Raw genomic sequence first — 27679 nt, 5'->3', positions numbered from 1 at the left:
AAATTCAATCATTTAGAAGTCAAGTTACAGTTCTGTTTTGTGAATCGCTATATTTTTCACCGATATAACAAATCATGCAGACTTCATTGAAACTGATTTCAACTTTAAAAAAATATCAAGTAAATTACTATGATTTTTCAAATGTTCTTGCTCTTCGTAACTTCAACTGCCATTTTCTCAATGCCTACATTTTCCATATGGGACTGATATGGGATTACAGGCAATATACCCATTCTCACACATAAAGCAATCTTACCGTCGAATAAAAGAGTAACAGCGAAGCTTGTGAAGCAGAGGAGAGAGAAAATAAAAATGTGCAGTGATGACTGCGTTCTTTCCTCAGTTTGGCTTTGTGCTCTTTGTGCACTTTGACGAGTAAAGCGGGACGTTAAACGGCATAACCTAAGAGAAGAGGAGACAATACGGGGGCGAAAACGAACCACTTTTCTGTCAATCGCGAACCAGCTGGTGATTGGCCGATTTGAGATAGAGATAGATATTGATAGAGATATAGAGATAGAGATAGAGATAAAAGAGTAAGAAGCCAGTTGACTTCTCTTCCTCTTAGGGCATAACCATAGCATAAGAATCTTTATGCGATCACAGACATGGTAGTTTATTCATTCTGGCACATTCCGGATTTCAAGATGACATATATATTCGGTCATTGCGAGAATTTTTATGTACCGTAAAACGGGGTATCTTTGATAATGCTGGTAACTTTGATAATGAAATATAATGAATAAATTTACTCTCTGCGCTTTTTTTTTTAATTAGAAACTTTGGCTCCACATTGTAGCTTAGGGAATTTACGTTGATATCGTATGTAGTTTTAATATTATATGTTACATATTTTACAAACATATTAAAACGCAATTTTTGTGTTTTTCGCCGGTTTAAAAAAAAAAACACTCAAACCATCAATTATGAAATGTGTTTCCTATATAGCCATCACAAATTCAATGTTGTATTCTTATTGCTTATGATTTTTTCTGACTATATACTCATGCAAAGATTCATATTTTAAGAACTGATTTACTTGAGTTTCCCTGCTTTTTTTCTACATTCATCGAGCATTATCAAAGTAAGCCCAAATAAAAAAACGGATGTTCGGTCACAAAACTAAAAAAATAGTGCAAATGCTTTACTTTCCGTTAACCATATTACTAATGAATACAGTCTAGGAGCCTCAATACCTACTTGTTTAAAAAAAAAAAATTTGAAAAACATGCATTGCTGTAAAAAATATTCAAAAAAATATACCACTTCAATACTGTTACGCATTTGACCACAAACGTTTGGTTGCTGGGTATATTATCAAAGAGCTTTGGCTGGCAGCAACGCGAGCGTACGTTCAATGAAAATTAACTCTTAAACAACAATAGTTTGTGGTGGTCCTGAAAAGAACCATTGTGTCGTGATGGTTGAGTAATGCTGAACTATGAGGGTGTTCAACACGGATGAGGTTGGCGAGCTGTATGTTGTTCGGAACGAGGGCGACACGCTTGGCATAGATGGCCCACAGCGACTCACGACGGGCTACTGAATCCGATCAATAGCGGTGCGAATTCTTCCTTCTTCTTCGATGAATTGACGCTAATGTGGGCTGCAGCTCTTGCTGCTTTTCGTTGTGTACTGGAGAACAATGTGCAACGCCACGCACCGATAATGACGACCGACCGGACACCACCACCACACGGTGATTGAATAAGCACCGTTCGGTGAGACCGGATGGAATTCGATTTTGAAATCTGTGTTAGGGAAAGCGCTTTTGCAGACAATCGGTGATAATTTTGATCACCATTGCAAAAGTTTGACATTTGTGTAATTTTCAATAGTGACCTATTGAAAATTGATAAAGTGTTCATTTTAGCAGATTCGTAGATCACATTACAACCGATTGGCTTTTTTAGAATTAATATCCATATGCTATTGACAGAGTTATAAGTGGTCAAATCCTGACCACTTTTCGTAACGCGGTCGATTTTGGTTTTTGAACTTGCACCGCTAATATGTTGCCGAAAGACGTAATCCTACATCAAAAACACTTTGGAATGCATGAATCGGTTGTAAGTTTGAGCATTTTAGTAGTCTTTTTTTTGAACGCCAGATTTCAAACAGATTTTTGTTAGTTCAGTTCGACGAAGTTAGTTTTCACCAGAATAAAAATTTGTTTAAATATTGTAAGTGAACAGCAAAAATATTAATTGTCGGTGGCAATCTAGATACAACTGTCTTATAAAGGGATACACCACCTTAAACAAAATATAATTTAAAGTGGAGTTCAAAGAATTCTAAGATCAAATTCAAAACTTCTACCGCCAAAAATCAGGGATCAAAAAATGTGTAGGTGATTGTGCTTTGCTACAAATTCAGTACTGTAGGTAATTTAGAACACCAACCGTTTGTAACATTTTGAACTTTTTTTGCACGCAACCATATAAAATGATTGTCACTAACAGCTGATATTTTACAATTTTGGTCATAGTTGAAGTGTCCATGACAAAACGATATAGTGGTTCTCAGAATATCGTAAAAATTGGTAGTTTTGTTCTTTATCGAAAAATATTCAATCCGATTGTTTATTTTGTCATTAGGGTGACCATTTCCATGTTAGGGTGGTCCAAAAAATGACTTTTTTCAGTCGCTATAAATCAATGGAGACGCATGCTAGTCTAGTCTCATAGGAGTATTGAGCGAAAACCCAAAACTTCATAACTTTAAAAAATATATAACTCTCAAAAAGAAAAAAAAAACACATCGCTGATTTTTTAATATGTTTTGTAAAAAAGTCTAAATTTTCAAGGAAAAATATAAAAACATATTGCGCCCTCTGTCTAAAACCATAAAATGCAATTAATTACCTTTCATTTGATCTTTAAAATTGGCCCAGTGTTTCAAAAGTTTTCAATTTTTTGCAAATCACATTTTTGAAGAAAAAAAAAATCGATTTTTGACCACCGGTACATGTAAATGGTCACCCTAATGAGCATGATTGACCGCCCACGGTTGCTACTCTGTTATTGCCAGACCAGCTGTAATTACACAGAGAACAAATAGACGATGCTTGGGACTAGCAATCATCCTCAATGTGTAAAAACTGGTGATCTCGAATTAGGCAATACCAGCGCCAGCCGCGCCTGAATGCAGGTCAAGAAAGGAATGGGTAGGAATGTGTTGAAGTGACACTCGCTTTGATCGAAACCGAGAACACCTCTGCACTTCCACGAGGAATCACTGGGATGTTGGATAAGAGGGTTGGGTTTGCAGCAGGGTTCGTTTTGGTAAACGATAAGCTGAATTGATGTCCTAACGATCGTATAACGCGAAGAAGCTTGGGATTGAACCCACGGTCCTCTGCTCAGTAAGCAAAAACGTCTGCCACTAGGCAGACGAGCTCCTTTTTAATCATTGACGAATCTTGAATGTGGATGGGCCTGAGACTAGACTCATGATGTTCTGCTCAGTAAGCAAAAACGGTTGCTTTAAGGCCACCGAGCCTCTCATATCACATTATAGCGTTACTCAAGTTTTTATAACTATTCAAACCCGGCACCGACGACAACGAAAAGTTTTACAAAATACACGATAAACAAGCGATATTTTAATATTTTTAATATGAAAGGATCTGGGACCGCGTCTTTCTCCTCAGTAAGCAAGCCACTGCAACCGACGATCTTTGAAATCCTAAAACTAAAAGCTACGAAAGAGTACTTATGCCTTCATTAAGATCCACTTTCACGCGACGTTCAATGTTTCGATTTTCTCTTTACGCATGGTTCAGACATAACAAGCTATGACCGACGTGACGATTGTTTAAGGGGGTATTCCCAATCTTTTGCCTTTTTTCGGCCTGTTTTTCAATTATTTTTTTTTTCAAGGAAAATGAATAGTAATGCGCCTAACTCTTTGGGATTCTTGTTTATTGAACATTAAAGTTTACAAATAAATTTTTTTCGACATAAAAAAAGACATTATTGACGTCACAAAATGGCGGCAAACAGACCCCTGTTCGCCGCAAACGCCTGGACGGGCGAAGACTTTTCTCTGGAACGGCTTCATCTGAAACAGATTTCGTGATGAAATTAATAATCTGCATAAGATTCTCTGGAGCTTCTCCCGTTGGCAGCAAAAAATCTTGCAAATTAACAAAATGGCGGCCATATGAAAAAACAGGCGATTTTTAGCCCGCTTTTTTGCAGCTTTAAGGTGCTTCAAACAATGTTAAATGTTAATATTTTTGGCTGAAAGTGGGAGAAGCTCCAAAGAATTTAATAAGAAACAAAATGCGCAAAGATTCAAGTCAATATATCTTATAGTTTCTGCGAAAAATCTTCGCCCGTTAAAAAAAAATGTGGTTTCGAGAAAAACGCGTTTAAAGTTTTGACTTTAGTTAAAACCATTTTGGGGGTTCTTACCATTAGTCAGCTATGCCTGGATACCGAATTCGCTGATCGGAAAACGGCTTGGGGGATGAAAGTATTTAGTCTAAAGTACAAAAAAACGTGAAAATTTTTTTTTGATTTTTTGAAAAAAAGATCGGGAATACCCCCTTAAGACCTGGTTAAACAAGCTATTCAAATGAAATTACGTTCTCGAATTTCACTTGGAATGTAATGAACAACAGAAATACGCGATAATTCATATTTTCAGCGGTTGATGTTTAATTTTAAATATACCAACGGTACTGCCTACGACTACGACGGCGATTACGACAGCGACTACGACGGCGTCTACGACAACGACAACAGAGAATTTGTAACTTACCATTTGTCTAGGATAAACACCTTTGCCCGGCACCTCCACTGGTTCTTCATGTCCGCTATCTGTCACTGTTGCAAAATATCTAATAGCAATTACCTTTGTTGTGATACTTCCTGTATTGCCATGGTGATCTGGGAGGAGGTTCGCATCTAGTGCTTTCCCCAGGAACCGTTCACGGCCACCAGCTACCGCCGGTTCAGTCTTGGGCGTATCCAGCGAGACATCCTTCAGTTTACTCACAATCTCCGTCACTCGACGCAAATCGCAGGCACACTTACGCTAGTTACAAAAAAACACTCACACTGTAAATGGTCACCCTAATTAAATAAAAATGATTTTAATATTTTGCGATAAGGAAAAAAAAAAACTACAATTTTTTACGAAATTCTGAGAACAACTATATCGTTTTACTATGGAATGGCTGAATATCAACGTGATGCTTTAGTGCGATCAAATCCAATTTTCCAACGCTCGGTTTTTTCCAGGTTATTAAAAAAAAACAACCAAAAAATCACCGCTGCCTTAAACTAAAAACGCATTCAAAAATAACTGTTTATGGATTATTATATTTTTTCAGCAGAATTGCTCTACAATACGTCAATTTTGCAGCAAAATATGAGATAAGATTTGTTGATCTAGATATCCAAAATCTCATGGAAGCATGAATTCGTATAAAATCAAAGGGTCTCCTGCAAAAATTTAGCCTAAATGTTGTTTTGGTATGTTGAAAAAAGCATAAATCAATACGCAGTATTAAAAATTCTTAAAATCTTCCAGGAGTTGAAGTTCTATATGCCTAAAACATTTTGTGGAATGCAAAAGGCCTCCCTTAGCTCAGTCGGTAAAGGTGCAGCTACAAAGCAAGACCATGCTGGAGGTGGCTGGGTTCAATTCCCGGTCCGGTCTAGGAATTTTTCGGGTTGGAAAATTTCTCGACTTCCCTGGGCATAGAAGTATGATTGGACTTGCCACACAATTATACCAATGCAAAAATGGTACAGGCATCGAACGCTCTCAATTAATAACTGTGCAAGTGCATCTAGAACACTAAGTTGAGAGCACGCAATAAGCTAATATGCGATATGCAATAAGCTTGAAACGCGAAAAAGAAGAAGAAGAAGGAATGCAAAAATGTGTTACCAAAATATTTAAATTGTATTGGAGATATTTTATAGGTTAATATATATCTTGTTCGATTTCCACTTTTGAGCATTTTGAATCTCCGTTCGAAATAGAATTTAAGATTATACGATGATTCGACTTAATGATAGAATGGGCAAACCTTCGGGAAGCCCCATAATATAATTGCCTACGTAACAATTTCGGTTTTATCATGGTTTTGAAGAGGCCTTATAGGCTTAGAATGTACTGAAAGACCACATTGAAATCGGAAATGTTGCTTGTGTGGTTTGGCATATTAGGTTTCCCAAAATTCCTGAAGTTCAGATCTTTATTCTTTTTTTTTATTCCTATTTTTCACGGATTTCCCGGTTTCCCCGGTTGGATTGACACCCTGTAAGTTTTGACGAGGATCGATTTATACTTCTGTGAGGGTACGACAGTGCGAAAAATGAACAGAAGTTGAAATTAAGCGAATGGTCATCACTGCGAAAATACTAGTCAAACGTGCACTCCTTTACCTAACTCATACATTGATGGATGAGGGGATTTGTGGTATGCCCTCAAATCCACAGGCAATAAAGTGTGAGTTTGACTTGCTCTGCGGCTGTGGAATACCTAAAGTCCCGCGTTGCCGAAAGTATTTCCAAGTAATGGTGTGTTATAATGCAACTCTTCTTTACCCAACTATTGGTTTGCTTCTCTCGTCATGACCAATGTATTTATCTCAGAGAGAAGCAGTAGGGTGGTGTCGCGTGCTATAACATCATCAGCATTGTTGACGGTTACTCCCGCCTCGAATTATTTAATTCTAAGTTAATTTTTTTCTGAAAAGACAATCAGTTTCCTAAAACTTTGTTTCAGACAACATCATTTCGATTAGATGAGCCGTTTTCGTGCTATGATTTTTTGAAAATATCGAATACGCCATTTGAAAAATTAGGTGAGAGACAAAATGGCCAAAATGGTATTCGGAGAGGGTCAAAATATAATCGATTCGTCAGTTGCCGCAGATTTGCGCAACTGTGTCCCGAGATTTTCAAACCTCTTTGCACCTGATAAACATTTACCAGTATTTACGATATGCACCGCGACGCGATGATGTCGAACGTCATCAGCAAGCAAACGATCCTAACCGGTTGGCAGCAATCTCTGCGCTCAGGTTTCGTCACGCTTGGACGACCCCCCGGTTATGCCCGATCAGGTAATTAAAACGGCATGGACGATCAATATTGCTGGCTGTGGCTGCGCGGCTCTGCGAACGCACTTCGAGTTTGAGTCGCGCAGTTGGTACTTGTTTAGCAAATTATAGAAATCTGCCTAGTTTTTTTTCCCTTCTGTCTCGTTCTTTCGCAATCATAATCTATGTAAACACAAACATAATCCGGCTATCGATCACGCAGTGACGCATTACCGTGCGCGCGGCGGGCACACCACCATTTTGCACTCTCAGTTACATCATTCAGGGTCATTACTGGTGCGTCTGTCGTGGCTGAGGGCTGTTCGTTTAGCTCGTTTCACACGACATCGGCCGCCGAGCTGTGTAATGACGCTTATCAAAAAATTTCCAACATGTGCACAGTGTCGGCGGCCAATACTTAGATCGGTAATAGACGATTACAATAACGCACAGACAGTAGTTTGTCCATTTCATGACGATTATCGACATTCAACCACAGACAAACAGAAGGAACTCTTTAAAAAATTTGAAAATATCATAGCGGAACTCACTAACGACATCTCGTGAGTTTTTTGTGGAATAAAGCTTGCTTGCCAAGTCTAAAAAAGTGTTGCATACAAGTTCGATAGAATGTTTACACTGAAAACGGATCTTACTCAGAGTTTAAGTCACGTTTACTCACTCGTATGTAGAAATTTCTGAAAGCGTAGGCTACTCATGCGCTGAGTGACCTAGGCTTTTAGAAATGTCTCCAAACGAATGAGTTAGCTGAATAAAAGTGACTCACTCTCTGAGTTAGTTTCGTTTTCTGTATAGAAACGTCAAAGTGATCCGATGCCGGCGCTGTGGGATTCGCGAAACTAATAATGTAATGTGCTAATTGATCGTTAAATGTGTGTACGATGATTCAAGAACAAGAGTTACGTGTGATTGTCTGTGATTAAACGCTCATGATGCTGCACCAGAGGGTGGCAGTATCGGCGACATTTGGGTCTAGTTTTAAATTTGTATGCTTTGTTTTGAACAGCGGTTGCGTTGTTTGAAGGCTCCCGATTGAATGTGTTCGTAGAATAACAGTGAAAGTTACAGTAAATTGTATAGTTGCTACAATTTCCCCTCTATGATCTAGAATTGAGTTGATTTCCTTGAAGTCTCAAAGTAAATCCTCGGAGTTCCAGGCATGGTTTCGGCATGAAGCAATCCATTATTTTTTACCGTCATTGCAGTATGTACACGACCAATGAGAGTAGCTCAGTAACTGAATCAAATTCGACCCAAAATCGCAAAAAGTAAGGTACTCAGGCACTTTTTTGCTTTTTCAGCAAAAACTGCTCGAATGTGAGGAAAATCGACGAAAATTGTATTCAGTCTAGGAGTATACTAATAACCTGAGTGAAATGTCTCTCAATTTTTCCCGAACAAACAGAATTCGTCTCAGCTACTGAGCAACTCTCATTGGCCGTGTACGAAATTAGACGACTTTCCCATGATTAATCAGCTGTTTCTTTCGGTTTTCATTTTCAGCTCAATCGATGACGAAATCGATGGCACGTGTATAGTGCGCGCACGTGGTTTGCCCTGGCAGAGCAGCGATCAGGACATCGCTCGGTTCTTCCGGGGACTGAATGTGGCCAAGTAAGTTTCATAATCTCCAACTGCTTCATCACACACCGTTCGTAGAACAGTACCGACAGGTTTCAATTGCGAGCAGGCAGTCTACTTCAAACAAAGTTCGAAACTGTTGTACAGTTTACCGAGAAATGTAAACACTCTTCGCAACCCCGGTGCAAGCGCGCTGATAATGGAGCGACCTTTTCACATTGGCGCTACCGGCTCCATCGGTCGATCGAGATCTGTTCCACCACCGAGTTCACCGACGGGACACGATTTGCTCTGTTTAACATAATGTGATGCTGGAAATCATTCTCCTCTCGCTCGCGCTGTGTGACCGGTCGATCGGTGGTCGGTCGGTCGGTCATCCAACCGTCAAGTGGCGCTTGTCTAATCGCCTGTGGTGGGGTGGCTGTTAACATTTGTTGCATTGCAAATAACCGTTTAGTCACAAACGAAGTGAATTTGTATCGAAATTAAATGACTTCTTTTTCTTCGCATTACAAGCTTATTGCATATCGCATATTAGCTTATTGCGTGCTCTCAACTTAGTGTTCTAGATGCACTTCCACAGTTATTAATTGAGAGCTTTAGATGCCTGTACCATTTTTGCATTGGTATAATTGTGTGGCAAGTCCAATCATACTTCTATGCCCAGGGAAGTCGAGAAATTTTCCAACCCGAAAAATTCCTAGACCGGACCGGGAATCGAACCCAGCCACCTCCAGCATGGTCTTGATTTGTAGCTGCGCCTTTACCGGCTGAGCTAAGGGAGGCCATTAAATAAAATCAATGAGCAACACAATTACATGGAGCCGTTAAAGTGAACAAGCATCTTGGACCTGAACTGCTTGGATAACAATAATGTGACACAGAATGCATGAAATTACACTTGTTGTTACCAGGTGAATCTTTGTTATTGACGAAAAAATGAATGAGATTTTGATGAAGATTTTTTTGAGGATTAAGTCTTTCAGTGACTATGTGAAAAACAATTTTGTCAATATCGCGCGAAAGACTGTCAATGACAATGACAAATCTCAGCACTGAGGGTGGGACTTAGGAAGTATTTTTTGTGCCAAGTATTCATAAAAGGAGGGGCTTCGAATGTGAATCTAAAGGCATAAATAAGGGTTCCGACAACTTGTTTGGTTCCAGGTATTCAATTATGAAGTCTGTAGAAGGGAAATTAAAATCGTCTGTCATCAAAATACATGGCATGTTGAGAAATTGAGCTCGTAAAGGAGAATTTCATGTCTCAATTTGAGAATTTTTGGCTCACTGGGTACTTTTCTTACCAGCTTTTTTTATTTAAAAAACGAAAATCATTTTGAGATATTTAGGATTTAATTTTTTTAGAATTTTTACTTGAAGTTACTAGATACATTTGTTTGTATATTTTTCCCAGAAAAACATTAATTATCTCTACAAATTTGTCTTAGACGTCATTCCGATCAGAACTCCGTTTCGGTGCTACATTTTTTTGAAAAATTTCAATGGCGCCATTTTTTTTAAATTTTACAAGTTCCAAAATGGCCGAATTTCAGTAAAAATTTGCATCATTGCCCATTACAAACAATTACGCAAAGTTTCATAGAAATCGGAGAGGTCGATTATAAAAAAAGTTTCGCTATTTTCCTGGAACTGTTAAAAGGGAGGATTATAATTAACTCTGAAAATTATTGCAGCTGTACTTCAAAGGAATTCCAAGACAGTTCTGACTAGAATGCCAATCAAATTTTGAAGAGAACTCCAAGTGAATTCTTAGGAGAAATTCAAAGGGAATTCTTAACTGAATTCAGCGAAAATTCGGAAATAATTCCAATGGATTTCTCAGAAGAGGACCTCACAGCCTAAAGGGTGATACGGTCAAAATTTGGTCAAGGGAAAACGCGTGTAAATCGGTGAAATCGTTTATTTAAAAAATCAAATTAAATTTCTTTTTCAAGTTCAATTAGTATAAAATTCAGGAAAAATATTCAGTTAGGCTTCCACTTTTCCAAATCCGAATTGCCGGGCCTTACGCTTGACCCCTGCCATCAGATTTTGTACAGCCACCTTGTCCACCTTCTTCGCCGCAGAAAACCAGTTTGCCTTGAACTGCTGCTCGCCCTTAGCAGTTTTTTGGTCTTCTTTAGGTTCCGCTTGACAATAGCCCAGTATTTCTCAATTGGGCGGAGCTCTGGCGTGTTGGGAGGGTTCTTGTCCTTGGGAACCACCTGCACGTTGTTGGCGGCGTACCACTCCATGGACTTTTTACCGTAATGGCAAGATGCCAAATCCGGCCAAAACAGTACGGAACAACCGTGTTTCGTCAGGAAAGGCAGCAGACGTTTATTCAAACACTCTTTCACGTAAATTTCTTGGTTGACAGTCCCGGAAGCTATGAAAATGCTGCTTTTCAAGCCACAGGTACAGATGGCTTGCCAAACCAGATATTTCTTTGCGAACTTTGACAGTTTCATGTGCTTGAAAACATCTGCTACCTTTCCCCTTCCTTTTGCCGTATAAAACTCCTGTCCCGGAAGCTGCTTGTAGTCGGCTTTGACGTAGGTTTCGTCGTCCATTACCACGCAGTCAAACTTCGTCAGCATTTTGGACGGCATTTTGACAACTGAAGAGTGAATTCCAAAATCAAAATAGGAGCAACATTCTACACACACACACCTTCAAAATGAGGGGTGTTCAGGTTTTTTAAATGCAAAATTGAAAGAAATACGTCAAGTTGATATTGACCAAATTTTGACCGTATCACCCTTTAGTCAGTAAAGGCACGGTATTACCAAGCCGGAGGCGGCGGGTCCGATTCCCGTTTCGGTCGAGAGAATCTTACGGATTGGAAATTTTCTCGACTTCCCTGGGCATAGAGTATCATTGTGCTTGCCTTACCACACAATATACAAATTCATGCATTGGTATTGGCATCGATAGCTCTCAATTAATGACTGTGGAAGTGCATTTAGAACACTAAGTTGAGAGTACGCAATAAGCTTATATGCGCTAAGCAATAAGCTTGAAATGCGAACAATAAGAAGAAGAAGGACATATCAATACCAAATTTAAAATACCAAGGGAAGTTAATTCCAAGTATTATTCCAACGAAATTTTGCGTAAAATTTCAAAGGAATTGGAGCAGTGAATTTTTAGAAAAATCAAAAGAGAGTTCCGAAAAAAATATCAGGATCGTTTCAAAGATTTAATGAGAATTCTAAAACTAGCAGAACTAACGAGGAATTTCAATGGTGTAATTCCATATAAATTTCTGCAGAATACTTAGTAAATACTGAGCGGAACTCCGAGTGAGTTATTTCAGGAGCATTTTTCGAGGAATTGCTAGAGAACTATAAGAATTATTAATAATATAATGAACATTGCAGAGTGCATTCAGAGAGTGTTCTGCAGAAGAAGTTTATTGAGCAAACTACTACTACTAAACAAACTACTACTACTACAAACTAAACTACTACTCAGTTTACGAAGCCTGTTTTTAAGCAGTATTCTTTGGACGTAGCACTACGTCTATGATTTCTATATGGGGGTACACTTTGTGAAAATCGAAAATGGAACATTTAACAAAATTATGAAAGATTTTGAAAGATAATTACTCAGCCGCTCCTGGACCAATTTCAATAATTCTATCACAAATCGATCAGAAATATTCCTACGCGTCTGTTAAAGTTAAGAATTTATCATTTTTCAAAATGTCACTATCGAAAATTGCACGAATGTACAACTGTTCCTATGATAATTAAAATTATCATCGATTGCCTGCGAAAAGCGATTTCCCTAACACAGATTTCAAAGCTGAATTCCATCCGGTCTCACCAAACGGTGTTTATTCAATCACCGTGTGGTGAGTGGTTTTGTTCTCCAGTTCACAACAAAAGGCTGCCTGCAAGCAGCGAGCTGCAGCCCACATGAGCATTCATAGAAGGAAACAGCACCGCTATTGATCGGAATCAGTAGCTCTTCATGAGTCGCTGTGGGCCATCTATGTCAAGCGCGTCATATTAAAGGGTATAAACAGAGAGAACCCCATTCAAATTCCTATTCCTACACAAAACACAAGCTCCAGCTGCAGTTAACAAATAAAATTTATTATATAAGACCACGTAGTCCTACGTCACCATTACGTACCACCCCATAGGGCTGTTCCTTGTAGTTTTTTTGCGAAGTAAATCCCGAAGTACGAGGTTTTTGGTTACGGAGCAAATTGCAAATAACGATTTTTTTTGCGGTTCTGGGAATCTGGGAAATACTGTGAAATACCATACAATATAAGTATTTTTGAAACCAGGGTAACGTGTAGGAACCGTAAATCCATGTCTGACGCTATTTTGAAATCCACGATAGCGGCTTCCGGTTACAGAAAAACTGGGAAACACTGTCAAATACCCCACAATATGGGTATTTTTGGAATCAGAGTGATGTTTAGGGACCGGAGATCCATGTCTAGCACCATTTTTTAATCCAAAATGATGGCTTCAGGTTACAGGAAAACTGAAGAATACTGTCAAATACCTCACAAGATGAGTATTTTAGGATTCTGGATGACGTGTAGGAACCAGAAGTCGATGCCTGATGCCATTTTGAAATCCAAGATAGCAAACTTCCGGGTACAGACAAATTGGAAATTACTGTGAAAAATCACACAATACGGATGTTTTTGGACTCGAGGTGAGGTGTAGGGACCGGAAATCGATGTTTGACGCCATTTTGCAATCCAAGATGGCAGCTTCAGGTTACAGAAAAACTGAAGAATACTGTCAAATACCTCACAAGATGAGTATTTTAGGAATCGGGGTGACGTGTAGAGACCGGAAGTCGATGTCTGACCCCATTTTGAAATCCAGAATGGCAAACTTTCGTTTACAGACAAACTGGAAAATACTGCCAAATACCCCATAACTGAAGAATACTGTCAAATACCTCACAAGATGAGTATTTCAGGAATCGGGGTGACGTGTAGGAACCGGAAGTCGATGTCTGATGCCATTTTGAAATCCAAGATAGCAAACTTCCGGGTACAGACAAACTGGAAATTACTGTGAAAAACCACACAATACGGATGTTTTTGGAATCGAGGTGAGGTGTAGGGACCGGAAATCGATGTTTGACGTCATTTTGCAATCCAAGATGACAGCTTAAGGTTACAGAAAACTGTGAAATCCTGTCAAATACCCCATAATATGGGTATTTTTGGAATCGGAGCGATGTGTAGGATCCGGAAATCCATGTCTGGCGCTTTTTTGAAATCCAAGATGGCGGCTTCCGGTTACAGAAAAACTGAAGAATACTGTCAAATACCTCACAAGATGAGTATTTTTGGAACCGGGGTGACGTGTAGGGACCGGAAGTCGATGTCTGACGCCATTTTAAAATCCAGAATGGCAAAGTTCCGTTTACAGACAAACTGGAAAATACTGCCAAATACCCCATAATATGGATATTTTTGGAACCGTGGTGGCATGCATGGAAAAGGATGTCTGACGCCATTTTGAAATTAGGGAAAATTTCTGAAGCTCCGTATTTATAAACTACAATAGATCACATGTTGCACTTGCAGATCTCAAGATATTTACTCCAGGGAGGTCTTGTACAACCTCGAACACCTATTTATTGTAGCATTTCTACAAATCGGCTGAGTGTTAGTCTAAATCGAGTTCTTTCATACGAAGAAAATCTCAAATATTTGTTTACACTCTTATACGACTTACAAACTCCCGGTATTGTTTGTAAATGGTGGTTTCAGTGTATTGTAGGGTTTTTGACAGTATTTCCCACTTTTTCTCTAACCGGAAACCGCCATCTTGGATTTTTGGTTCCTACACATCACTCCAATCAAAAAAAAAATACCCGTATTGTGTGGGGTATTTGACAATATTTTCACAAAACAGTGTGAATGAAAAAAAATGTGGAATTCTAGAATGTTCCTGAAGTTTTAAAAACATCCCAGAAGTTCTCGAAACTTCTTAAAAAAAATTATAATTTCCCTTACATAAATGGAACTGTTCTGAAGTTCTTGGAACTTCTCTAATTATTAGCAATTCTTCTGAAGCTTTTGACACTACCATGAAGTTTATAAAACTGTCCTAAGAATCCGTGAACTTCTATTAGGTTCAAAAATGTTTCTAATCTTTTCTAAACATCTTCGAAGTTCTCGGGATTTCTTAAAAAAAAATCAGGAGCCTCTCAACATGTTCCGTTATTTTCCTGAAATTAATGGAACTGCAATAATCTTCCCTTAACTTCCCCCAATTATTGAAACTTCCCTGAAGTTCATTAAGCTTTTCAGAAGCTCTCCGGCTTTTCCTGAAGTTTTCGGATCTACTCTCCAGTTTTGTGGACTTCTGTTTAGTTCCGGACGTTTTCTGGACTTCCTGGAATTTCTTAACTTCCCGTGAAATTCTTCGGTACCTTGAATGTTCCGAATATTTCCAAAGGTTCCCGCTATTTTCCTGAAATAAAAATGCACCGGCGCAGCAAGCCTTGAGGTAAAAATAATATTGGTTTTATACAAAATTTGGGTCAACTTTTACACTTTTTCATATGCACAGAATGGGAATGAATATTTGCGATTTTTGGTATGGATCTCAATTCGTTCAGTCCTATTGTACACAAGCACCCCATGGGATGATTTTAACCGAAGGAAATAAATGCTGAACTACTGTACAGCTAAATTCCCTCAAGTAAATTTTATAATTTTATTTTAATATTTTGATATACCCTGAAAAATCTATAGACTTCCCCCCAAAGGTTTCGTCCGACTTCTGTAGAAGTCAATTTGTTCCAGATGTTGGATACAACTACTTCAAGAAGTGTCATCCGACTTCTCCAAAATTAGTTTCCCAAATTTTCCAGATTTTTTTCTGACTTTCTTCATAGTTCTTCCGGAAGTTTCTTCTGATTTCCATTCAGTTTTATTTTTATTTCCACCGGAAGATTATTCCAACTTATCCTGATAGTTTATTCTAGTTTCCATGAAATGTTAACCTCAACTTTTTCCCATCTTTCTGCGTAGGCTTGTTCCAGTTTTAGTCCTGCAACTTCTCCTGAACGTTAATTCCGGTTTTTCTAGGCTTGATCCGGAAGTTTTTGCTAACTGAAATTTGCCAATTCTAATCATTTGTCTTGAAACCTCTTTCCGAGTTTCCCTAGAAGTCCTGCTGAAATGCCCCGGGAATGTCTGCCGACTTCTTCTGGAAGCTTGGGTAAACTTTTTCTGAAAGTTTCTTCCGACTTGGATGTCGGGAGTCTGTTAGCTTCCTCTGAAAGTTTCTTCTAAATGGGGAAATCTGCTCGGCCTCGGCTACCCAAGTCTAAAACACTAGCCCCCAGCAACGAAGCAAACCTTTCTGCACCTTCTTAACAAGATCTGGCTCAACGAATCTTTACCTAAAGAATGGAACCAAAACCTAGTGATGCCAATTCCCAAAAACGGTTGCAATCCAGTCGACCCAAGCAGTAACAGACCAATTTCCAGTATGGTGAATCAGAGACTGATTCAATTCTTGGAGGACCACGGCCCCCTTGACCATCGGCAGCATGCCTTCCGTCCGGAACTCATAGAAATCGCAACACTCGACGTGTCGAAGGCCTACAATCTTACCTGGACAGCGAACATCATCAAACAGCTACAGGAGTGGGGTATATCGGGACATATCTTGGCTTTCGTCCACAACTTCCTCGACAACCGGACCTTCGAAGTATGTATTGGAGCTCACAAGTCAAAAAATTTCCGAGAAGAAACGGGGGCTCAGTCACACTCTTTTTTTGGTAGTAATTAACGGGGCTTCGTAACCTGCCGAAGGATATATACACTTTCGTCTACGCCGACGACATTGTCCTCGTCACCGTGGGCAGAACATCGAAGGCCTTGAGACGGAAGCTTAAAGCGGCGGTGAATGCTGTAGTAAGATGGGTCAGCTCAACCGAATTTGAACTCTCCGCGAAAATAAGCGCCGTATCGCACATCTGCAGTTCTCACACCGTACCATCCCCAGCACGATCACTATCGACGGTAGAACAGTACCTTTCCGGAAGACAATTAAGATTCTCGGCGTACGCGTTGACAGGCACCTTACCTTTAAAAACCATTTCCTGGAGGTCAAAGAGAACTGTAAAACGCGGATAAATTTACTAAAGATGCTCTCCAAAGAGCATCGCAGCAGCAATCGAGATGTAAGACTGCGAGCTGCAAAAGCCATCACACAGCAGGCTCCTCTATGGAATTGAGCTTACCTGCAGCAACGCTTCCAATCATCTAACTACAATCCTCGGTCCAGTATACAACAGCTCACTTCAAGTTATCTCTGGACTTCTGCCATCCACACCCGCCATCTCCACCTGTATTGAGGTCGGGGAATTGCCTTTCGCCTTCTGCCTAACCACCGGGTCGTCAAATATCAAACCAGGAGCTGCCCCCGGTTGCTTTACTGCAGTGGAATGGGACTAGAAATTGGGCCGCTCTGCAAGTGCGCTACGACAAAACCATTAAAAACAGATTTCGGGCAGGAGACAACTCGTCAGTTCTCAGAAACGCCGTTGTAAAACTACAAAACTTAAATACGCTAACCATACGATCCGTTTCACCGATGGCTCTAAGGCACAAGGGCGAGTAGGCACAAGCATGACTGAAGGAATTTCATTCCAGCACTACCGTCTTCCGGATATTTGCTCGGCTTTTTCCGCTGAGGCCGCAGCTATTATCCTAGCAACGTCTAGTCCATCCAGCGGTCCAGTAGTAATTTCTTTCCGACTCCGCCTGCGTTCTATCAGCAATATGCAGCCAGATAGAGATACAGAACAGAATCAATAACAACATCGTACTCGTTTGGATTCCGGGACACTGTTAAATTGCAGGTAACGAAACGGCAGACCAACTCGCCGCGTCTGGAAGATACGCTCCTTTTCTAACTCGTGAAGTTCCCGGACAGGACATCAAACGATGGATTTCAAGTACGGTTCGCGCAGCCTGGGTGGCCTAGTGAAACACCCTTAGACATCCTTTCATACGGAAAATCAAAGGTGATACGCATAAATGGGAGGACCTTCTCAGTCTAAAAGACCAAATAAAAGTTTCAAGGCTCCGCACTGGCCATGCGCGTTTCTCACACAACATGGGGGACAGTAGAAACTGCAGAACACTGTGTGAGACTTGCCAAATGCGACTTTCCGTTGAACACGCCATCATCGAATGCCCGGCATACCAGTCCTATCGGGAGCTCCACGGTATCCCTTATCTGTTTCCTAAAAGACACTCAATTATACGACCAAATATGATCCCGAAAAACTACAAGGGACAGCCCTATGGGATTGTACGCAACGGTGACGTAGGACTACGTTGCCTTATATAATAAATCTTATTTGTTAACTGCAGCAGGAGCTTGTGAATATGAATTTGAGCAGGGTTATCTCTGTTTATACTCTTTGGTATGTCGCGCTTGACATAGATGACCCACAGCGACCCACGAAGAGCTACTGATTCCGATCAATAGCGGTGCTGCTTCTCCCTCCTTCTATGGATGCTCATGTTCGCTGCAGCTCGCTGCTTGCAGGCAGCCTTTCGTTGTGTACTGGAGAACGCCACCACTCAAAACCGTTTGGTGAGACCGGATGGAATTCAACTTTGAAATCTGTGTTAGGGAAATCGCTTTTCGCAGGCAATCGATGATAATTGTAATTATCTTAGCAACAGTTGCGCATTCGAGCAATTTTCAATAGTGACATTTTGAAAAATGATTTAGTCTTAAATTTAACTATTACCCAGGGGCTAGGTGCCTATTTAATACAAAGGTGACACACAAGGAAGAAGTTTGAGTTTGTTTACTAAAATGAACCATGCCCATTTTGTTATGGCAATATTTGCTATAAGAAATGCTCCTCGTGTTTATTAGGGAAATTCACATCAAAGGTTGATTAATTGAGTAGGAAATCAGTTTGGCACGGCATTTGTGACCAGCGTACACCTTCCGGTCATATGAAAAAGGTCAATTGTTTTGTTGTTTTGAATTTCTGTATAGCAAAATAGTGAACTTTTTGTGAACATTAACGGCAAAGAACTCACCAACACTGGGAGACCGTGAGTTCCTGCCCACCTGTGATATTACCCGGCTAGACCCAGGGGGGCTTCTAATGCCCTCTTGTATGAAATTACCGAAGATGAATCAGCCTGCGGCTGAAAATCTCGATAAAAAAAGTTCTAACATTCTCCCGGACTTTTTTTCTGACTGCGCTAGAAGCTCTTTCCAACCTCTCCAAAAACGACCGATAAGCATCCATTCGAAATTTCTTTTAATTGCTCGATACTTCTTCACAGAGTCAATATCCCGGGAAAGTTATAATTTGATTTTTTTTTAAGAATGTATATTTAGCATGCTTTTTCCTTCACTGTTTCATCTGTAAATCTAAATGGCTTGCAGAGAATTTGGATAATTTAGTGGAACTTCAATTTTAAAATAGTTTTTTTTTTTTTAATTACTCCCCCAAACAGAAATCCTGGCTGCGCTACTGGTTCATGGAACTGCCCTTAAACTATCGACACATATTCTTCAACATCTTTCCCATAAATTCTAGACATTCCTGATGTTTTACGTAGTTTCCTGATGTTATTGGAGGTTGTCCGAAAGATCTCTGAATTTCATAAAGTTTTGAATTTCTCAGTATTTTAAAATAGCTCTCACAATGTAACTGAAGTTAATTGAATAGCCGAATTTAAATTAAATTACGGGAACTTCAAAGAAGATCAAGGAACTTCAAGCGAAATTTTCCTGGAAGTTTGGAAACCTTCTTTGAAGTTCACGGATCTTGTCCTAACATCTTTTATTTTACCTGAACTTCTCTGGAGTTCCCAGAAGTTGTCTATATTTTCATATGTTCTGGCAACTTTTCTGACATTCATAGAACACCCATCAAGACCATTAGAATTTTTCTGAAATTATCAGATTATCGTATATTTACTCGAAAATGTTTGAAAGCTCTTGCAATTTTCCTGAAGTTAATAATCCTCGAAGCATGCTGGGCATACACAGTTTGGTCACGAAGTGCTCATTTGCTAATAACTTTGCACAGAGTTGATGAAACATAGTTCTTTTTGAAGCAGTAGATAGAATAGAGCTGAAGCTTGTTATAGATACGTAACAAAAAGATGATTTTAATTCTAGTAATAAACTATATTTGTTTTTGCGTTGTTAAAATGATGTGAGAAATGCTCGCTACACATCTCGGACTCAAAGTGTAAAAATTCATTGGTGTTTGTTCAAATATTAAGATTTACCTACTCTTTGCATATCTTTAGTAAACTATGATCTTAATCTATCAATTACTTTAAAGAAAAACAAATTCCAACAACAGAGTGAAAAGTTATTACCAAATGAGCAGTTGGTGTGCACAACTGTGCGTGCCAAGCATGCCTCGAAGTTCTCGAAAATCGTTTTAAGAACCCTGAATCGTCCATCAATCAACGAAATGTGCCTTTCTCGAGTACAGTTTATAGATATGGATGGTCAATGTTTTTTAATCATGCCTCCGGGAATAAACGCTCAATTGAGTTTAAATTCGTTCTATGATTCTCAAATAATCAGCTAAACTAGTCTGGTTGGACGTGGGATAATTGAATGAGATACATTTCAGGCAGAGTATTTCAACTACCTATTAGGCTACGAAAGAACCACCCTAGTTTAATTTCCCCTGCTCTTCTGCAAACTCACATCAACAAATCAGTCAAATCACTTATACCAACTTTAATAGGCAGATCGTCGCAGTGAACTGCAAGCTGCCACTGTACAGTAATGACCCGATTGTGTCATTACTGAGCGCAAGATACTTTTGTCTTTCAATAATTTTACATCACAGTAATCCCAAATCTTGCTCATCCATCTTCAAGATGGATGTTTAAGGTATGCTTTGGTGTAATAATACCACTGAAAAAGCGCATGGGTTTGCTAGAACATTAGAAAAAAGGGGGGCTGACAAAATCGGGTCATTACTGTATTAGCAATACCCATAACTCTAGTCCGGCAGTCAGCGAGTGATCGATACTGGATTGTTTTGAAACGAATACCTACTACTACCAACCACACAACACCGCCCTCCGACCGCTGTGTGCCATTTGTGGAAGAGTGAACTTATTAGTATACACTCTATTTTTTTCCGTCCGCTGTTTCGAATCAAACCTTCATCAACCTCTCATAATGAGCCCGCGCAGAACGCGGAGAGAACCTAACTATAGGACACTGTAATGTACTTCGCCGTTTGCGGTGCTTTCCATTTTTTGTTCAGTTCAGGTCGCGCGCGCATTTTGCTCTGTCGTTCTTGTGCTAAGTGCAAATTTGCAAATTCAGTCAGAACCAACGGAGGTTTTACTATTCAGCCAATGCGAAGCAGTTTTGCGATCTGACCGCTGCTGCTGCTGCTGATGGTGGTGGTGCTGCTGCTGCCGGAAGGGTCATTAAAGTTCAATCAACGTGGCCAAGTGAACAAGCCTGCGCGCAGCAAAATGAGCGAAAGTGTCGGTAGTGGAGTAGAGCAGCAGCAGTGCCAGGAAATTTCCGCTGATGTGGACAAAAAAGGTTTCATAACGGATTCGGGCAGCTCGAAGAATGGGGTCGCTGCAGGGTCCTCAATGGCAGAGCAAAACGGGCACCATCCGAGGTAAATCGGTGGTTCTTTTAATACTTCAGAGAGTGTAGAACATCAAATGTCGTGTTTATACTTTCGGTGAACTCTTATGAAACGAATTGACCGTGGTTGATAGTGTTCTAGTTGTTTGCCGTCTACCGGTAGTTTTGTTTTGATCCAGGCGCCAGCAAATGCTTCCGCCATGCAGTAGAAGTGATGATTCCATTGTGTTCGGTATATATATAGTATATAGTAAGCATGAAGAAACTGTTATTTTGTTTAACATTTGTTTCCGAAACAAATATTTTATTATTGTAGTTGCATCTGATATATAAACCAAATTAAAAATATAATGGATTTCAGGTATTTACGGCAACACAGAAGAGCATAAACCGTGTATTTTTCATACCAAGGGCTTCAAAATTTACTCAGGTCTGAGATAAGTTGAATTAACATTAAAATTTCAGGGTACCAAACTAATTACGGGCTGTTCATTAACTACGTAGACAGTTTTTTGGGATTCTTGACTCCTCCTCTCCCCCTGCGTAGACAATTTCCCATACCATTTTTTTAAATTAGTATGGGCCGTAGATAATTGGCTACCTCCCTCCCCCCTAAACTGCCTACTATGAACAGCCCCTTAAATAATTCCTCATAGATTTGATACTCAGATAATATCAAGATTTAAATCTCAAGGCCTAGAAACAATTGCTCCGATTTTTATACGTTTCTGTAGATTTAGCAGATACGTATAAGAATTATCCAGACAACCAAAATGCATGCTTGTATATTGAAAATTGTTTATGTGATAAACGGACACATATTCAGACAAACAAGTCGTACATAATGCTACACGCAAACCAAAAATCTATTACAATGAATGTTAGTTCCATTTCCTATCATCCTCTGTTCATGAACATTGCAGCGAATGTTAGAAGTTGACCTTGCAGGCGATGTAATGGTTTTTTGCCTTTTTTATTTCGTGTTCTGTCTGTGCTTTCACCTATACAAGCAAGCATTTGCCTTGATTTTTATGTATAACATGGTAGAACGACGCACACGCTTGCCTCGAATCTCTCCAGCAGAAAAAGCATACTCTACATTTTTTTCCAATTTTCTTGTATTGGACCGCAGCTAGGTATATCGCATCCTCGGTTCATGCGGTCTCCACTTACATCATCTGATGATGAATCCCACATAATAGTAAGCGAATCTTACATCCACCGGTTGGGTGTACATAATGTATTACATTATTATACATGAAAAGGTAATGGAGCAATTCCACGCCAATTGACGAATCGGAAAAACTCGACGTTCTCCGATTTGCATGAAAATTTGTATAATTGTTTGTTATGGGTTCACTTTTTCGCTAAAATTCGGCCATTTTGAATCTTGTTAACTTTTCAAATGTGTTCAAAAAATGGTACCACAGAAAGGGCACTTCTGATCGAAATGACGTCTGAGAACGTAGAAAAAAGATAATGTTTTTTTTTGGGAAAAATATTCAAATTTCAAGAGACAATTCCAAAATAATTTGAATACCTAAATATCTCAAAATGTTTTTGCCGATGCTGATTTTTTGTTTTTAAAAAAAGCTCATAAAAAAATGCAAACTTTTGCAATGTATATAATTTTGGACGCCTAAAAATTTCCAAAATTTGTATAACAAGAACTTATGGTCAAACTTTTGATCTTTTTTGTCAAAACGCTTGTTTATGTAATTTATACTCAGAAAACAATGTTTGAGACATTTTTTTTAGATGCCCACCAACTCACCCCCTTCCCCCCACACCAAAGAGCTCTCATCAAGACCCCCTGGTAATGGACTCTTCGTTAATATTCTAATTTAAAAAAATATATAAGAATTAGAAGGAATAGTAACATATGCTGATAATTTGGAGGTGTGTGTGATGAGCTATCTGTAAAACAAACAAAGTTAATACTGTTGGGATGTTCCCAGTTGTAACTAACGGCTAGCTAGCACACCTCTTTTCACGCCTCTCAGGGTCGGCACACCGTAGCTAGGAAAAACGCACCTTTTTTTGTGTTCTCAACCTGTAATCAAGTTCAGTGCATGCAAGTAATGAACGCGACTCAAAATTTAAAGATTCTAGGTTGACTTCAAATGGGTTTTATTATAACCAGAAGGATTTACGAAAAGCAGATAAACTTTGACTTACTCTTCTGCCGTCGCTGCTGCTCTCGATGAACCGTGGCCAAATCCTTGGACCGTTGCTGCTGCGGATTCCAGCTCCAATGCCGGACGGGAATTTCAGCACCTTTTGCCGAAACGGATGTTCCAACACTGCTTGCCAGAAGTGATGGGGATGTTAGACAGATCCCGTGGAAGGAACCGTATGGTAACGGACGAACCTGTTCGGATCTCTGGGAAGCACTTATCACTAAACCACGGATTTTCTTCAACGGTGATCGTGATTCACGTGGTTTCGGGACACTGAACACTTAGGCCTAGCGAGCACGAAGCTCCTTTGCAATTAGCCACTAGCTCTAACTGTCCAACTAACGTGCGAGTCGAAACTCCTATACGATTAGCACTATAATACTGCGAGACTATCTCCTTAACGTTTAGCAATACTTTTTAGAAAAAACTTTTAGATAAAATCACCAAACTTTACTTGTTGCTTTCCCAGGAAAAAAAAAGCCCGATCCAGTGGGGGCAGATTCAAAATCGGATGATGATCACCCCATCCATGTATCGTACCCAGGCATGGAAAATCATTTGCATTCATTTCGTGCATTCATTTACATTCATTTGCCTCTAACTTTGATCAACTTTTGTTAACAAGTCAAATCCGTATCTCTTATGGATGACGAACCAGAGCGAACAGAGTCCAGTACTGTTTTTCAGTGAATGTATTTTACATTCACTGAAAAACAGTAACAAGTTCTGCCCGCTCTACTTCGTGATGCATAAGAGATACAGATTTAAGTTATGAGCAAAACTTGTAGCTAATAACAAAACCTACAAAAGCTCTATACATCATTTTGTGGAATGCTGTTGATGAAAAAAGTTAGAGGCAAATGAATGTAAATGAATGTATCAAATGAATGCAAATGATTTTCCATGGCTGATCGTACCTACGATCACGTGATGCACGAATCGCGCTCTCGGGTATTGCGCGCTCTTCGTCATTCGGGCCGTGGGAGAGCCGGGCTTCGTTCGTAGCTATCGATGCTCTGACCATTCGAGGAGAAGAGTGTCTAGACTACCTATTTTCGAAAATACCCTGTCTATCTCCTACCAGTCTCTGTAGAGTAGCGTATAGTGCCATTTTGACGGCACATCCCTTATTTATGCCATCATGCTCGTGTTTTTGGAAATTTTATTTTCAGCACGGCGTGGTCACGATGCGCTACTTTACTAGACTAAAATAATACGAAAATCCCATGAAAAACTTAGTAATTACTTGAATCGTTTATTTTTTTTAAATTATATAAACCAAAACATAACTTGCATGTGATTTATATTTACGAACAATTTTGTAATATGGTATATTTGTTGCAAAACTACCACTAAAACATTGTATTTCAGGTTGGAAACTCGGTAGAGGTTACACAGTGGAACTAAGTTCCTTTAAAGAGATCCCTTACCTATAAATAAAAATTATTCAAAATATTAACATATACAGCTTAAATGTGAGTGTAATACAATGATAGTAATCAATGCAGTTCTTATAATATTGTTTACGAGAGTTCATTGATTTTTGATTTGTAATGCTGTTTCAAACTGGTTTTATATTTAAACAACCGATTGTTCAAATTTTTCAAGCGTTCCGGAAGTACGTTATATACAGATGGACCATAAAAGGAGATTCGTATTTGACCAAGACATGTAAATGCCCTCGAACGAATTAAATTATTTGCATACCGAGTGGTGTGCTCATGATTTGCGATCGGTAAGATGATGTTACGATGCATGTTCGGGGTTTTTAGTGTATCGTATATAAACAAGCAAAACTGCAATTTACACAAGCCGCGTAATGGGAGAATACTTTGCGATATGTCGGTGTAAAGTTGGAAAGTAGAATACAATTGCGGCAGGCGAAAAATGATTTTTGGACATCGATTTTGCAATACCAAAACAATGATTAGGTATTTCAAATGAGAGTGTATATAACCATGATATAATTACACTGTGGATACCAAATTGAATAGGAATAAGTTCATGTTTTAGGAATAATGAAATATTTGTATCGTAAATCATAACTCAAACGTCCTCCTCCCTCTCCCCATCCATAAAACTGTAAATCTCTACTAACCTCGAGACGACCGCGAGTAATCGGTTCAGTTCCTTTAACTCTAGATTTAAGACATCAATAACGCAATAACGCAAATGATAACTTGGCTCTGTAAAGTTTATTCGATTGAGCCTGTACAAATAAATTAATTAATAAAAAAAAAAAATTACCATGATAAAACGTTTGAAGACCACTCCTAGGCATGAAATTTTCCCTTGGACGTGTTCTATATGATCACCCCAAGAGAGCTAGGATCTAACACCAAACCTAAGTATTTAAAACTGGATACTTTTTCTATTACTTTAGATCCAATTGACGGACTATTGCGTTGGATTTTTTTTTCTTGGTGTGTGGAACACCATATATTTAGTCTTGGATAAGTTTAACGAAAGTAAATTTGTATCAAAGTATCTCATGAGAACTTGCAGATCATCTTGTATGCAAGAAACAATAGATAAAGAATCATGATTAGGGTAAAAAAGTTCTGTATCGTCCGCAAATAATTTGACTATTCCTTTATGAATATTATTTCCTTGAGGAACGCCTACGTTTACTGGCCGGTGCGAGCTTTGTACATCTTTCAGTACTACAAACTATTGCCTATCACTTAAATAACTACAAATAATGTCATTTGCCAGTCCACATATGCCATAGCAAACTAATTTTTGCAAAAGAATATTATGATTAAGAGTATTGAACGCCTTCTTTAACTCAATAAAGAGGCCTCCAACGATACATTTATTATCAATTTGATCGACAAGTTCAACTATTGCCGTAAAACCAAGGTTGCAAAGACTCATTTCAGCTAAAATAATGTTTTTCGGAATAATAAAACCAAACGATGGTATGATGGCATGTTTTACTTGTAACTTGCAAGAAGAGGTTACAAAGTATGCGTTGGAAACATAAAACCTGTAAATTTTGCTTTCTATGAGCCACAATCAGCGATTTGCTGATCGCTGAGTGAGTGAGTGAGTGAGTGAGTGAGTTTGTGAAAAATCGCTGATTGTGACTCTCATGAAGTGAAATAAACAGGTTTAATATGTCAAACACATTCTTTCCAACCTCTTCTTGTATCCTACCAATTCAAAATTTGATCATGGCATCTAATTATTTCATAATTTAGAAAAACATTGTTTTAGCTGAAATGAGTCTTTGCAACCTTGCGTAAAAGTACTACTTCCTTTCCTAAACCCGTATTGGAATTTATTTAAATTTGTTAAAGAATTTTACAAGTTTATTAACTATCAATTTCTCACAAATTTGATTGACAATAGGACAGCTTGGAAACAGGACGATAATTGCAAGGGTCAGATGCATCACCAGCTTTAAAAACAGGCACCACTTTTGCCACTTTGAGACAGTCAGGGTATCTCCATTGCTTCAGTATGCTATTGAAAACCTCTGTAAAGATATTTGAAAATGCATTCAGGTTATGTTTAATGACACTTGCTGGAAGATTATCAGGTCCACAGCTTTTTTTAAAACATTTAAATCATTTATTAAAGATGATACCTCAGTTACATCAATAGGTTTGAGAAAAATAGTTTGCCCAAGGCGAGTTACAGTCAGTCACCGTAGTCGACACTTTTTCTGTGATAATCGACTGCCTTTGCCTCCGACACTTGCAAAACAAGCTATCATAGTACAGTACCAAACTCAAAAGTCATTTGACAGGCTCTGTCATACGACACTGTCGCCGAAGACCGTCACGAATGTATGTATTTTAGTTTTTCTCATTGTAAGAGCTGCTGATGTTGTGCTTGTGTGAATTCTAAAAAAAAGGCAAGCAAAGATGTCCTAGGAATAACATTTCTGATCAGAAATGGTTTAATTTACACCAAACTGAGGAATTAGAACGAAATCACTCATGTCATATGATATTTATTTGATCATTTTCTTTTTGCTCGAATGTTATTCTACCGGTTGTGTTGTGTGAGAGAGACGACGGTAGAGCGTGCGAGTACGAATAAAAACAGACTATCGCGCATGACAACGAAGCGAGTGTCGTAAAAAACGTCAACAGTTTCAACCTCTGGTTACAGTACTTAGTGGATTTAAATTATTCTTTGGAACATTAGCTGCGACCTTTGCTCCACTGTTTGCAAAGAAATCCGTAAAAAATTCA

At 39.0% G+C, this 27679-nt stretch overlaps 1 protein-coding gene across 4 annotated transcripts in view; it reads left to right on the top strand.

Moving 5' to 3' along the window:
* The window catches only part of fus (fusilli), a 306247-nt gene that overhangs the window by 239383 nt on the left and 39185 nt on the right, over positions 1-27679 (top strand). For all 4 annotated transcript variants that reach the window (XM_065234594.1, XM_065234595.1, XM_065234593.1 and 1 more), the window contains exon 7: positions 8588-8698. In XM_065234594.1, coding sequence (XP_065090666.1) covers positions 8588-8698 — 111 coding nt within the window. The remainder of the gene's footprint in view (positions 1-8587; positions 8699-27679) is intronic.

The sequence above is a fragment of the Ochlerotatus camptorhynchus genome, unplaced genomic scaffold (genome assembly GCF_037179485.1).
Source record: "Ochlerotatus camptorhynchus isolate MF236.1 unplaced genomic scaffold, CSIRO-AGI_Acam_v1.1 ptg000434l, whole genome shotgun sequence".
In the NCBI taxonomy this organism is placed as follows: domain Eukaryota; kingdom Metazoa; phylum Arthropoda; class Insecta; order Diptera; family Culicidae; genus Ochlerotatus; species Ochlerotatus camptorhynchus.
Note: the sequence above shows the minus strand (reverse complement) of the source record. Positions and strands in the feature narration are given on the sequence as shown.